Source organism: Giraffa tippelskirchi, chromosome 7, assembly GCF_054371585.1.
Source record: "Giraffa tippelskirchi isolate mGirTip1 chromosome 7, T2T-mGirTip1v1.2.pri, whole genome shotgun sequence".
Classification (NCBI taxonomy): domain Eukaryota; kingdom Metazoa; phylum Chordata; class Mammalia; order Artiodactyla; family Giraffidae; genus Giraffa; species Giraffa tippelskirchi.
In genome coordinates, this window is record NC_137281.1 from 120322312 (window position 1) to 120336401 (window position 14090).

Consider the following 14090-nt stretch of genomic DNA (forward strand, 5'->3'; position numbering starts at 1 on the left):
TTTTTGTGTGACTAGAGGGTCAGTCACTTACTACCTGTAATTGAATCTAGCATTTTGTTATCATAATTTTAGTAGTACTAAGACGACTTCACACACGTTTTTACTCTCATAGCTATATATCAAGGTATATAAGGTTACCATACCGTTCTAATTTCATATATATTAAAGTGAAGCATGCAGAATGTTCCCACATTACATAGCTCTTTCCATGTATCATAATAGCCAGTTTTCTAAAAAAGTGTATATTTTGGTTGTTATAGATAGTTGGTATGATGTATGGGCCTACAAAAAAGTTTATTCTTGTGTGATAAACTTTCTTTTACTCTTAGTTATCCCAAATAATTTAGATTTCTAGAAGCGTTTGGAAGGTATCTATTAGAATTGTTTGCAATAATCATAAGAATGGAACATTTTAAGTATTCATCAATAGAGTAGTTAAATAAATTATAATCTATCCATACTGTAGAAACAGTGTGCTATTAAAAGTGAAGTAAGTGAGGTAGAGTGATGTGTTAATATATGTTGTATTCAGTGAAAAAAGTAAGATATAGAACAGTATGGTCCTGTATTGGTGTTTTTCTTTCTTGACTTATTTCACTGTGTGTAATAGGCTCCAGTTTCGTCCACCTCATTAGAACTGATTCAAATGTATTCTTTTTAATGGCTGAGTAATGTTCCATGGAATTTAGAAAGATGGTAACAATGACCTTATATGCAAGACAACAAAAGAGACACAGATGTATAGAACAGTCTTTTGGACTCTGGGAGTAGGTGAGGGTAGGATGATTTGAGAGGATAGCATTGAAACATGTATATTATCATATGTGAAATAGATCGCCAGTCCAGGTTCAATGCATGAGACAGGGTGCTCAGGGCTGGTGCACTGGGATGACCCTGAGAGATGGGATGGGGAGGGAGGTGGGAGTGGGGTTCAGGATTGGGAGTGGGGAGTGGGGTTCATACATGTCAATGTATGGCAGAAACCACTACAGTATTGTAAAGTAATTAGCCTCCAGTTAAAATAAATAAATTTAAAAAAAAAACCAAGAAAAAAAAAGCCAATATGGTCCTTGTTATATTTATGTACATATGTCACACATATACATACTGTGTGCACACACATACTGTGTCTGGTTTCCCACTCCCTCTCCCTTTTTTTGTTTTCTGGAACAAATCATAAACTAAATTGGCACTGGTTACCTTTTAGGAGTAAGAGTGGAGAGATACAAGCTTTTACTTTTCATTTTGTGCTTTCCTTAATTATAATTTTCTAGCCTCTTATTTTTATTATGTGTTATTTTTAAATACTTAAAGAGCTTAAATGAATAAAGAGATTCAGGTTCATTTTTTACTTACTTCTTACAAAAAAGAAATGTAATAATTTAATACAGTAGTCCCCTCTTATCCACAGGGATTATGTTCTAGGACCCCCAGTGGATTTCTGAAATGGTGGATAGTACCACATCCTATATAAACTATGTTTTTTCATAAATATATGAGATAAGGTTTAATTTATAAATTAGGCACAGTAAGGGATTAACAGCAGTGACTAATGATAAAAGAGAACAATTATAACAATAATATACTGTAATGAAAGATGGGAATGTGGGTTCTCTTACTCAGAATCTTATCGTACAATTTTAATGCCTTTTCCATCTTAACAAAGCACTTATCATGCACTGTGCCCATAACTTCTGCAGTTTGAGGTGTGATGGAAAAACTAACATGAATTTCTTTTTCGTTCTTCACAATTTTGTGGATAGAAGATTTTTTCTGACCATAGATCATAGTACCCTCGGCTTATGAATTTTTTGCTTTCCTTATTGAACAGAGAACTTTCAAATTTTCATATAAAGGAAGCACTTGCATCTTCTCTTTGGCATAGATGCACTGCTAGCATCACTACTCTTGCATATAGGGCTCTTTGTTATTAAGTAAAATGAGGGGTACTTGAACGCAAGCACTGTGATGCCTTGATAGTGGATTTCATAATTGCAGTGGCTACTAAGTGACTAGTGGGTGGAACACTCTGATAATCCCTGTCCTGGAGCGGATGGAGCAGGATGGTGCGAGATTTCATCTTGCTTCTCAGAACAGCTCACAATTGAAAACTTAAGAACTGTTTGCTTCTGAAATTTTCCATTTAATATTTTTGGACCTCAGTTGATCTCGAGTAACTGAAACCATGGGAAGCAAAACTGCAGGCAAGGGGGGGGACGACTATAAATATTTTTAAATTCTTTTAAAGCAAAGGAAATAAAATCTTTAGAAGAAAAATATCTGAGCTACTCAAGTAATTTTAATAAAAGGTACACATTTTTACAGAAGGAAGATTATGTTTATTTCTTAATATTTTCCAGGTTAACTTTTAAGAGGTTGTTATTGGGGAAATTTTTATGTATATGTAAAGAGTTACACCCATCTAACACAGTCAGCTGTATTAATACTGCACTGTAATAGATTTATAATATTTTTCACACAAATAATACATAAACACAAAAAATAATAAAACATTTTTAATTATACGGTATCTTGAAAAGTGCATCAAACATGTGAACTAACTTATGTGATTGGACATGCAAATGCCTGTTCACATCTTTGAAAGTTCGCAGTTTGAAGGTTTGTATGTAGGGAACTTACTGTATAGATATATTTTGAAGCAAACCCAACAGATCGTTTCATCTGTAAATATTGCAACATGCATCTCTAAAAAATAAAGACTCTAAAAAACATAGCAGATATCAGTTATAACACATAACACAGTTTTGCGAGTAATCAAATCCTCAGTGTTCAGATTTCCCTGGTTGTTTTATAAAATCGTATACAGTTGATTTGTTTGACCCAAGATCCAGATGAGGCCTGTATCATGTGATTGGTTGAGGTGCCTCTTATGTCAGTTTTGATCCATATTTGGTTACTGCAGCGTGCCTAACCCCCCAATTTATTTGTTAAAGAAGTCAGATTGTTTGTCCTGTAGTTTCCTGAGTTTTAGATTTTGCTGGTTGTATTCTTGTTGCTTCATTTAATGTTTTTTCCCCTCTGTTTCTCTGTATTTCCTATAAATTGGTAAGTAAGATTTTAGAGGATTTTACAGCAGCAGCAGCAGTAGTTTTTTTTGGCAGAAATATTTAATAGATGGGTAGAGCACTTCCACCGAAGAAGGCAGTGGCACCCCACTCCAGTACTCTTGCCTGGAAAATCCTAGGGACGGAGGAGCCTGGTAAGCTACCGTCTGTGGGGTCGCACAGAGTCGGACACGACTGAAGCGACTTAGCAGCAGCAGCAGCAAAGCACTTCCACCAGGGAACTCATTTGAAAGTGTTAGTTGCTCAGTTGTGTCTGACTCTTTGTGACCCCATGGGCTGTAGCACGCCAGGCTCCTCGGTCCATGGAATTCTCCAGGCAAGAGTACTGGAGTGGGTTGCCATTCCATTCTCTAGGGGATCTTTCCATCCCAATGAGTGAACCCGGGTCTCCTGCATTGCAGGAAGATTCTTTACCATCTGAGCCACCAGGGAAACCCCCAGGGAACTCATAGTGTCAGCTTATTTTGCTTTTTGTGGAATTAACAGCTCTCAGTGACTGCCATCTACATCCCTTATTTTATTAGTTTTTGTAAAATGATAATATTCTAAATTTGTCATTTTATCCTTTTTGAGTTGGAATGCTTCTCTAGAGTACAGTCTCCCTTGGTAATGGCTTGATTACTCTGAATTCCAGTCATATACATAGTAAAAGGAATATAAATGTTTGATTCTTCTTCTTTATTTACTAGTTTTCAAAATAATAGCTTGGTTCTCTAGCATCCTAGAAAGGTGACCAATTAGCTTTCATTTTTTAAGGTTATTTTGAATTCACAGATTAAGATAGAGTTGTGTTTTCATCCATTGCAGGTTATTATTATGGATGCTCAGATTATCAGAGCCTCTTTTAACTCCTTGAATTTCACATTTTTCTTTGATAGTTTCTTTGCTTTCTGGTATGGTAAGATGTTTCAGGCTCATCTTATACATCTCCAGCCCAAGACCTGGAAATGACCAATCCTCCAAAGAATCCTGGTTCCTTTTTAGTTGGGAGTGATATTTAGACACCACAGCCTGAACACAGGGATCCCCATTGCTACAGGTGTGGCCATTATTCCTAGGTTATTTCAATGAATGAAACTAGGAAAAATTTTCCACCCAGAGGTACATGTGTTCACACTGACATTTTTAATTTCAGATATAGAGTTCTGATATTTCAAAAATGTGTCTCATAAAGAAAGCTTGGATTCTTATGACATTAACATGATTATTTGCTGTTTCATATATATATATATATATATATAATAGTTTCAGAGTAATGATGCAAATATTTTCATAACAGCATGGTTACTGAGAACAGTTTAAGCATTTCTTTTTTTTTTTTTTTCAGTTTTTTGTTTTGATGGTATATCCAACTCAGGATGGTCAGTCATATTACTTTTTTTTTTTTTTTTTAATTTTATAAATTTATTTATTTTAGTTGGGGGCTAATTACTTTACAATATTGTAATAGTTTTTGCCATACATTGACATGAATCAGCCATGGGTTTACATGTGTTCCCCTTCCTGGACCCCCCACCCACCTCCCTCCCCATCCCATCCCTCTGGGTCATCCCATTGCCCCGGCCCTGAGCCCTTGTCTCATGCATCGAACATGGAATGGTGTTCTGTTTCACATACGATAATATACATGTTTCAATGCTATTCTCCCAGAACGTCCCACCCTCACCTTCTCCCTCAAGAGTCCATAAAATTGTTCCATGCATCTGTGTCTCTTATTCTGTCTCGCATATAGGGTTATCGTTACCATCTTTCAAATTCCATATATATGCATTAGTATACTGTATTGTTGTTTTTCTTTCTGGCTTACTTCACTCTGTATAATGGGCTCCAGTTTCATCCATCTCAGTAGAACCGATTCAAATGTATTTTTTTTAATGGCTGAGTAATATTCCATTGTGTATATGTACCACAGCTTCCTTATCCATTCGTCTGCTGATGGACATCTAGGTTGCTTCCATGTCCTGGCTATTGTAAACAGTGCTGCGATGAACATTGGGGTACACGTGTCTCTTTCAATTCTGGTTTCCTCGGTGTATATGCCCAGCAGTGGGATTGCTGGGTCATATGGCAGTTCTATTCCCAGTTTTTTAAGGAATCTCCACACTGTTCTCCATAGTGGCTGTACTAGTTTGCATTCCCACCAACAGTGTAAGAGGGTTCCCTTTTCTCCACACCCTCTCCAGCATTTATTGCTTGTAGACTTTTGGATAGCAGCCATTCTGACTGGTGTGAAATGATACCTCATTGTGGTTTTGATTTGCATTTCTCTAATAATGAGTGATGTTGAGCATCTTTTCATGTGTTTGTTACATATTACTTATTTTTAAGTCACTTTTTAGTTCCTGTCTTGTGATTATGGTACCATTTTGATGCAAAGAATCATTTGTTTAATTTTGCCTTTATTGTAAATTTTTAAAAAGTAAATTTCCTTTCAGAATGATATAAAATGTTAAGTGGTTTTGAAATAAAATCAAGGTATTTTTAGAGGAATCTATCATCTTTCCTCATCTTTCTACCCTGTTTTACCCTCCCTTTATAGGGGACCAGTTGAAAAAAAAATTGTGTATTTTTCTTTTAAAAATGTGTATGTGTGTATAGATGTGTTTTTAATTTTTCTAATTTTTCAGATAAAAGATGGCTTACTATATATACTATTCTGCATCTTCTTTCACTTAATATATTCTGGATATCACAGGGAAATTTTAATTTCAGCTGTATTGGGTGGATGTACCATAGTTTAACTAATCCTGGGTTAATAATTAAGTTTCCTTTATTTTGAGGAAATGCTGACACACTTATTCTTTTGTAACATAATTACAAATTAACATCATACCTTGCGATTTTCTCTGTTTGATTTCTGTAGTTATCATCAAGTCTTGTAATCCAGTGGTGTTTAGTTTCTACAACTACCTTCGAACTCATCCTTTGCTTATTCGAAGAAACCTTGTCTCCCCTGAAGGAACTTTGGCAACTGTAGGTCTCAAAACTGAGAAGAACTTTGTTGATAAAATTAACCTCATAGAAAGAAAATTATTCTTTACTACAGCAAATGCTCATTTTAAAGTTGGATGCCCTGTTTTAGCCTTGGAGGTACTCTCCAAAATTCCAAAAGTTACCAAAGTGTCTGCCTTACCCTCAGAAAAAGATCATCCTGACTTCATTTCTAAAAAGATGAATGATGTACCTTCAGAATCAAAAACCCTGAGTGACAGTGATAGAAGTTTTAGCATTGATTGGTCAAATGTCACTTCATCACAGATTGACTGGAGTCAGCCAGTGCTAAGGATAGAAGAGGAACCTCTTACTCTTGACTGGGGTGAAGAGCATGATAGTGCCTTAGAAGAAGAGGAAGAAGATGCTATTGGTTTAGTAATGAAAAGAACAGATGTCGGGGAAAAAGATAGACAAAAAGATCAGAAAACTCCAGACCGTAACGTGTTATCGACCCCTCAGGAAGAGGATAATCTTGAAGGTGATACTGAAGTTGATGTGATTGCTGAACAACTAAAATTCAGAGCTTGTTTAAAGATCCTTATGACTGAACTAAGAACATTGGCTACCGGTTATGAAGTAGATGGAGGAAAACTCAGATTTCAGCTCTACAACTGGCTTGAAAAGGAAATTGCTGCCTTGCATGAAATATGTAATCATGAATCGGTTATTAAAGAATATGCCAGTAAAATGTATTCCAAAGCAGAGAGTGATCTTCTAGATCAGGAAGAGATGGTGGACAAACCAGAGATTGGCTCCTATGAGCGGCACCAGATAGAAAGGCGGAGACTCCAGGCTAAACGAGAGCATGCGGAAAGACGGAAGTCATGGTTGCACAAGAACCAAGACCTCCTTCGAGTGTTTTTAAGTTACTGTAGCCTCCACGGAGCCCAAGGTGGTGGTCTGGCCTCAGTACGAATGGAGCTCAAATTCTTGCTACAAGAATCACAGCAGGTATCAACCTTATATTTGTTCTCAATCTTGGTTATTTTAATAATTTCAGTAACTCTTTCATTTATAGTTGTAAAGCTCTTTCTACCAGTTAATTTTAACATGATCAGCTCCTCTATTCATGGAAGCAGATATTTACACTGTGCATACATCTTTTTAGACAAAAGTTTTGATAAAGAGAAGTAGGCTAAAAGCTTGAGAGCACAGCTGTGTCAAACTCATCTCTATACCTTCTGCGTCTCACATAGTACCGGGTACACCAGTTTTTGTAGAATGAGCAAGTACATTAACATATTGCTTTTACTCAAATGTTTACTGCCAATATTTTTATCATATAACTTTTAATTGCTTTTTTTCTCCTTCATTTTAACCACTTTGGAAAAAATAACCTACCGTCCGTCACTCACAGGAAACTACAGTGAAGCAGCTCCAGTCTCCACTACCACTGCCTACCACTCTACCTCTGCTTTCAGCAAGTATTGCTTCAACAAAAACAGTCATAGCTAATCCTGTATTGTACTTAAATAATCACATCCATGATATACTCTATACTATTGTTCAGATGAAAACACCACCTCATCCCAGTATTGAAGATGTGAAGGTAATGTAAAGTTTATGATCATTTGGTATTGTGCACACTGAGAAGGTAAATAAGTTATACTTCTCTTCCGATTTGAACTTAGAAGAAATATTTAAAGTATTCTTATTTGCTGCCTTCTAAGCCTGATCAGTTCAAGACTGTTTGTCCAATGAATGTAATTTGAAAGTAAGCATTCATGAAATTCTGCCATTTGCCACACTGGATGGAATATTATGCTAAGTAAAATAAGTCAGATGAAAGACAAATACTGTATGTTATCACTTGTATGTGGAATCAAAAAAATAAATGACTGTAACAAAATAGAAATGGACTCACAGATATAGAAAACAAACCAGTGGTTAACAAAGTGTGCATATGTGTATGGGGGCACATTAGGGGTAGGGAGTTAAGAGATATAAACAACTAAATGTAAAATACTTAGTATAAAATAATTAAGCAACAAAGATATAGCACAGGGAAGTATAGCCATTATTTTAGAATTATCTATAAAAATACTGAACCACTATGCTGTACACCTGAATCTAATATAATAGTTTGTTCTTGTGGAAAAGTTACTGTCTTCCTTTAAGACAGGTAGATACTTTTTTGGTAAAAATTAATTGATTTTCTATAGAGTATTCTTACCACATATTCCTTTGGATCCCCATCTTCTTTAAATGAATCATTATGTAGAAATATTTATAACTGTTCCTTACATGCTGGGATATTATGAAAATGTAAGTTCAAGGAGTATCTTGGGGAAAACCATGATTGATTAGAAGTAGTCCCAGAGAAAGTACTCTCATTGCTGTCTGCCTGAGGATTTTGTTTTGTTGGAAACTGTGCAGTCAGTTCAGTTCAGTCATTCAGTCGTGTCCAACTATTCGCGACCCCATGGACCACAGCATGCCAGGCTTCCCTGTCTATCACCAACTTCCGGAGTTTACTCAAACTCATCTCCATGAAATCAGTGATGCCATCCAACCATCTCATCCTCTGTCGTCCCCTTCTCCTCCCACCTTCAATCTTTCCCAGCATCAGGGTCTTTTCAAATGAATCAGGTGGCCAAAGTATTGGAGTTTCAGCTTCAACATCAGTCCTTCCAATGAACACTCAGGACTGATCTCCTTTAGGATGGACTGGTTGGATCTCCTTGAAGTCCAAGGGACTCTCAAGAGTCCACAGTTCAAAAGCATCAATTCTTCGGCGCTCAGCTTTCTTTACCTAGTCCAACTCTCACATCCATACATGACCACTGGAAAAACCATAGCCTTGACCAGACAGACCTTTGTTGGCAAAGTAATGTCTCTGCTTTTTAATATGCTGTCTAGGTTGGTCATAACTTTCCTTCCAAGGAGTAAGTGTCTTCTAATTTCATTGCTGCAGTGATTTTGGAGCCCCCAAAAATAAAGTCAGCCACTGTTTCCCCATCTATCTGCCATGAAGTGATGGGACCAGATGCCATGATCTTAGTTTTCTGAATGTTGAGCTTTAAGCCAACTTTTTCACTCTCTTTCACTTTCATCAAGAGGCTCTTTAGTTCTTCTTCACTTTCTGCCATAAGGGTGGTGTCATCTGCATATATGAGGTTATTGATATTTCTCCCAGCAATCTTGATTCCAGCTAGTGCTTCATCTAGCACAGCGTTTCTCATGAGGTACTGTGCATATAAGTTAAATAAACAGGGTGGCAATATACAGAATTAACTACCCCAAATTAAAACTATATCCTATGCTGAAAACGTAAAAGCGGGTAGATGCTAAGAAACCCTAGGGAGGATGGCAGGATCTGGAGAGTTGATCAGACTTCCTCTGTGCTAGCCTATGTGTGTTTGTCCTGTGCTTTTTCCAGTTCCAGTGGCTGATGTCATTTCAGTTCCCCCGCATTTTTTCTTTAAAATTTTTTTGTATGAAATGCACATTCAGTCTCTGGTAGCATGTGCTTCTGAAGAATGCAAGATTTACTGGTCATATCATCCTATTGCACGCATGCTAAGTCGCTTCAGGTGTGTCCAACTCTTTGCGACTGTATGGACTGGAGCCCACCAGGCTCCTCTGTCCATGGGATTTTGCAGACAAGAACACTGGAGTGGGTTGCCATGCCCTCCTACAGAGTATCTTCCTCACCTGGGGATCGAACCCATGTCTCTTGCATCTCCGGCATTGTCAGGCATGTTCTTTACCACTAGTACTACCTGGGGAAGCCCCTGTTGAGATTACTTAAATTATTTGATAGGTGAATATGGAAAAGTAGAAAATTCATTCAGTGCTTATAATTAAGTTAACATTTAATTTAATCTAAGTTAACATTTCTAGTTCCTAGAAATTTGGACAAGCTTTGAAAAAGTATGAACTATTTCTAAGATCCCTTCAGATTTTAAGATTATGTGAGTCAAAGTGTTGATTCAGCATGGTATTGTAGGTTTTTATATTATACTGATAATTTTTTAAACTATCAAAATTTAAAATTTTCAGACTGCATTACTTCTAAGTGGATGTCTTGCTTTCTGGAAAATTAACCATTTCACACAGTGATTGATACATTTTCTAAACATTTAATTCATTCTTATTGATAAGGTCAGTTCTTTAGTTTCACCAAGGGGAATTTCATAAGGCAAGTTTAAATAAAAGTTCTGAAAATTATCTGCTAATTTTGGTTCTGTTTTTTTCAATTATTACTATTTAAGCTATTCATTAGCAGGGTGGGAGAGTCCCAGCAATGTGAACATTGACACTTTGCTTAAGGCCTGCAAAACGGCAGGCTCACAGTAACAAATATTTGATAAATATGTGTATAAATCAATTAACTTTGTTGTAAGCATGCATATTAATTTAGGTGAGTGTTATTTTAGAAGCTTTAAGGCAGAGTTAGTAGTCTCATGTAGGATCTAGTCTTATTTATGATATTGCTAGTTTCTTGGATATTTTCTAATCTTTAACCTACTACTGTTTGTAGAAATATCAGTACAAAATGTAATTGTGGCTGTTTTGGTTTTAGGTGCACACACTTCATTCACTAGCAGCATCACTTTCTGCATCAATTTACCAAGCATTATGTGACAGTCATAGCTACAGGTAAAAAAAAAAAAAATCACCCAAATAGTATTTATACAGCAAAAACATTAAACTGTACCACAGTTATATTAAGGTTCTGCTTCCAAGGGACTGAAAACTCCTGGAATATGACCACCATGTGTACTTTATGAGAATGATAAAATAGTTGTTTAATTTAGCAATCACCTAGTAACAACAGAGACAAATAGAAAATGACAAATAGTAAAGGAAAATTATCATCACCATCTACTTTTGTTTCTCAAGAAAAAAAGTATTCATTATCCAAAGTAATTTATAATATGAAGTTTTCTAATTTTTTTCTCCCTTAGGAACTATTCCTTTAGCATTAGATTAGTTCCTGTTTGTTTGCTTTTCAGCTGAAAGAGGAAAAACTTTTGAAAAATGATAAAGTATATCCCTAGCATTGAATTATTAAAATCAGTTTTACTTACCTATTTTGGTATCAGTCTTTAAAAGTGATATTAACAGATGTAATGGTTTGAATTTTTGTTAAATGCCTAATTGCCTTCATCAGTGTATACTTTATATTTTAATGACCAGGGCAATATAAGTAGTAAGAAATTGAATCAGTCAGAAAGATGACCTAGACTTAAATGAATTATGTTAATAAATGAAAAGTTTGTAATATAAATAGAATCACATTAAATGTATATTAAACATGTATCTAGATTTTTTTTCTTATAAATTCAGCAGCCTCTTGTGGGAAGACTTTTATTGCATAAGGAGTTAACTCAAAATGGCCTAACTCTGATGTTAGCCTAGTAAGGCCATGTCTAAGTTAACTCTCAAAAATTGGAAGTGTAAATAAGAAAAAGAGTTTATTTAGTTTACAGTGATCACCTTAATGATCAAAGACAATTTGTTTGATATCAGTCACTGCTTAAAATGGTGCCAGATGAAAATCCAAATATATTTTGTTTAAATATATCTTTTCTAGTTCTTAGGCTGTGATTGACTCTCTGAGAAGTCAGATTTATTTTCTTCTTTTGTATTTCCCCCACTCCATAAAGATGAGGAAAGTAAATATTTGGGCATATTTGACTTTAGGATTAAGTTTTTCTAAAATAATTTCCTGCAGATTTTAGTTGACCTTTTAATTCAGAATTGAGCTTGCATAATGTGGCAGGACTAAAAAATGCAACAAAAAGTTGCTGAAACTTTCTGATATTCCTAGTACCAACAGTAATCTCCTTACAGCAGACTTTTAAAATACAAATAAGTGAATATGCTGCTGCTGCTAAGTCGCTTCAGTCGTGTCCGACTCTGTGCGACTTCATAGACGGCGGCCCATCAGACTCCGCCGTCCCTGGGATTCTCCAGGCAAGAATACTGGAGTGGATTGCCATTTCCTTTTCCAGTGCATGAAAGGAAAAAGGGAAAGTGAAGTCGCTCAGTCGTGTCCGACTCTTAGCGACCCCATGGACTGTAGCCTACCAGGCTCCTCCATCCATGGAAGTTTCCAGGCAAGAGTCCTGGAGTGGGGTGCCATTGCCTTCTCCGTAAGTGAATATAGAAAAGATTTTTAAGTTGTAAGTGGCATTTGGGAAAGGTTTTAAAGACTAAATGTCATCTGCCCAGATAGAACATTGGTATTTCGTTTTAAAAAACTATCAATAAATATTTGTAACTAATTTAAAGAACTTTCTGAAATAAGTTATTATTGGAACATTGAATTCAGTTTTAAGAGTTTTGTTTTTGCTACAGTTATTTAAAAAGTGTGTTTAAGGTATAATTGCTTGTTACTTCTGTGGATGATAAATAAGGGAATTTTGTTTGGTTTGGCAGTCAAACAGAAGGAAACCAGTTTACAGGAATGGCTTATCAAGGGCTTCTTTTAAGTGATCGTCGAAGACTAAGGACAGAAAGCATTGAAGAACATGCAACACCAAATTCTTCTCCTGCTCAATGGCCTGGTGAGAGCTCGAGTGCTGTTTTTATTTTTGTTTTAATTTTCTATTTGGCAACTGCTTTTTACAAAACTACTAACTGGTTCCCTGATTGTTGTTGTTTGTGGATTTGGTGAATCAGTTTTTATTTGTTTGTTTTTGATGATGTTTTCTGCCATGGATTAGGAATTCTTAAGTACTGTAATGTTGTCTGAAGGTTCAGAAAGTTAAGGCTTCAAAACCTAGCTGTGCTGACCAGCATAAAAAAAGCAAGGTTTAACATCCTTTCCAAGGGTGAGCACATTGTGTTTCTCACCCTTAGACATCCTGAGTTAGAGTCTTAGAGAGCCAGTATCACACAGGTTTTTTTCACAGATATATCAGAATATAGTTTTTCTCAAGAGTGTCGGTATGTATGTAGAGTGACCATCCTGTGACACATATGTCATGGACCTGAATTTCCCAGCGTAGACATTTTACCATACTTGCCTTATCATTCATTCCTCCTCTCTCCCTCACTTATTGTGTGTCTGTGTGGATATATGTATACTTTTTTGTGAAATATTTGAGGATAAGTTGTAGACATGATGCCCCTTTACACATATCAGTTTATCTTTCCTAAAAATAGGCATTCTCTTGTTAAACATAACGTTGTTACAAAAATTCAGGATATGTTGGGAAATTCAGCATCTTAATATTGATATAATACTGTTGTCTAACCTGTAGGGTTTTTTTTTTGACAGTTTCACCTGTCATCTCATTGAGGTCTTCCATGTTGTATTCTTAGTTGTATTGTCTCATGAATCTCCTCTAATATGCAGTCCTCCTTTCTTTGTCTCTCATGACTTTGACACTTTCAAAGAGTACTAGCCAATTATTTTTTAGAATGTTCTTATGTTTGGGTTTTTCTGATGTTAATATTAGATTCAGGTTATGAAGAGAGATAGAGAAGGCAATGGCACCCCACTCCAGTACTCTTGCCTGGAAAATCCCATGGACGGAGGAGCCAGGTAGGCTGCGGTCCCTGGGGTCACAGAGTCGGACATGAGTGAGCGACTTCACTTTCTCTTTTCACTGTCATACATTGGAGAAGGAAATGGCAACCCACTCCAGTGTTCTTGCCTGGAGAATCCCAGGGACGGCGGAGCCTGGTGGGCTGCCGTCTATAGGGTCGCTCAGAGTCGGACACGACTGAAAGCGCCTTAGCAGCAGCAGCAGCAGCATGAAGAGAGTGTACCCTTCTCAGTACAAAATAGCAAGAGGCACATGATACCACTTTGGTCCCAGCACTGGTGCCATTAACTTTGATCACTTTGTGTGGTAGTTTCTGCCAGATTTCTTCTTTGTAAAATTATTCTCCTTTGCAATTCATAAGTATCTTTTAAGAGAGTGTTTGAGGATTGTGTAAAATGTCATACTTTTACCCGCTAATTATGATGTTCAGTGATGACTCCTGCCTGAATCAAATATAACTGTGGAGATTACTCAGTGGTGATTTTCTAATTCTATGCTTCCTTCTACC

The 14090-nt window shown here is 36.4% G+C and overlaps 1 protein-coding gene across 9 annotated transcripts in view; it reads left to right on the plus strand.

The window, feature by feature from the left end:
* The window catches only part of DMXL2 (Dmx like 2), a 150011-nt gene that overhangs the window by 108584 nt on the left and 27337 nt on the right, over positions 1 to 14090 (plus strand). For all 9 annotated transcript variants that reach the window (XR_014059101.1, XR_014059102.1, XR_014059100.1 and 6 more), the window contains 4 exons: positions 5950 to 7031; positions 7438 to 7629; positions 10606 to 10682; positions 12468 to 12595. Coding sequence is in view for 6 of the 9 variants with exons in the window: in XM_081508231.1 (XP_081364357.1) it covers positions 5950 to 7031; positions 7438 to 7629; positions 10606 to 10682; positions 12468 to 12595 (1479 nt within the window). In the remaining 3 variants the exon portion in view is untranslated. The remainder of the gene's footprint in view (positions 1 to 5949; positions 7032 to 7437; positions 7630 to 10605; positions 10683 to 12467; positions 12596 to 14090) is intronic.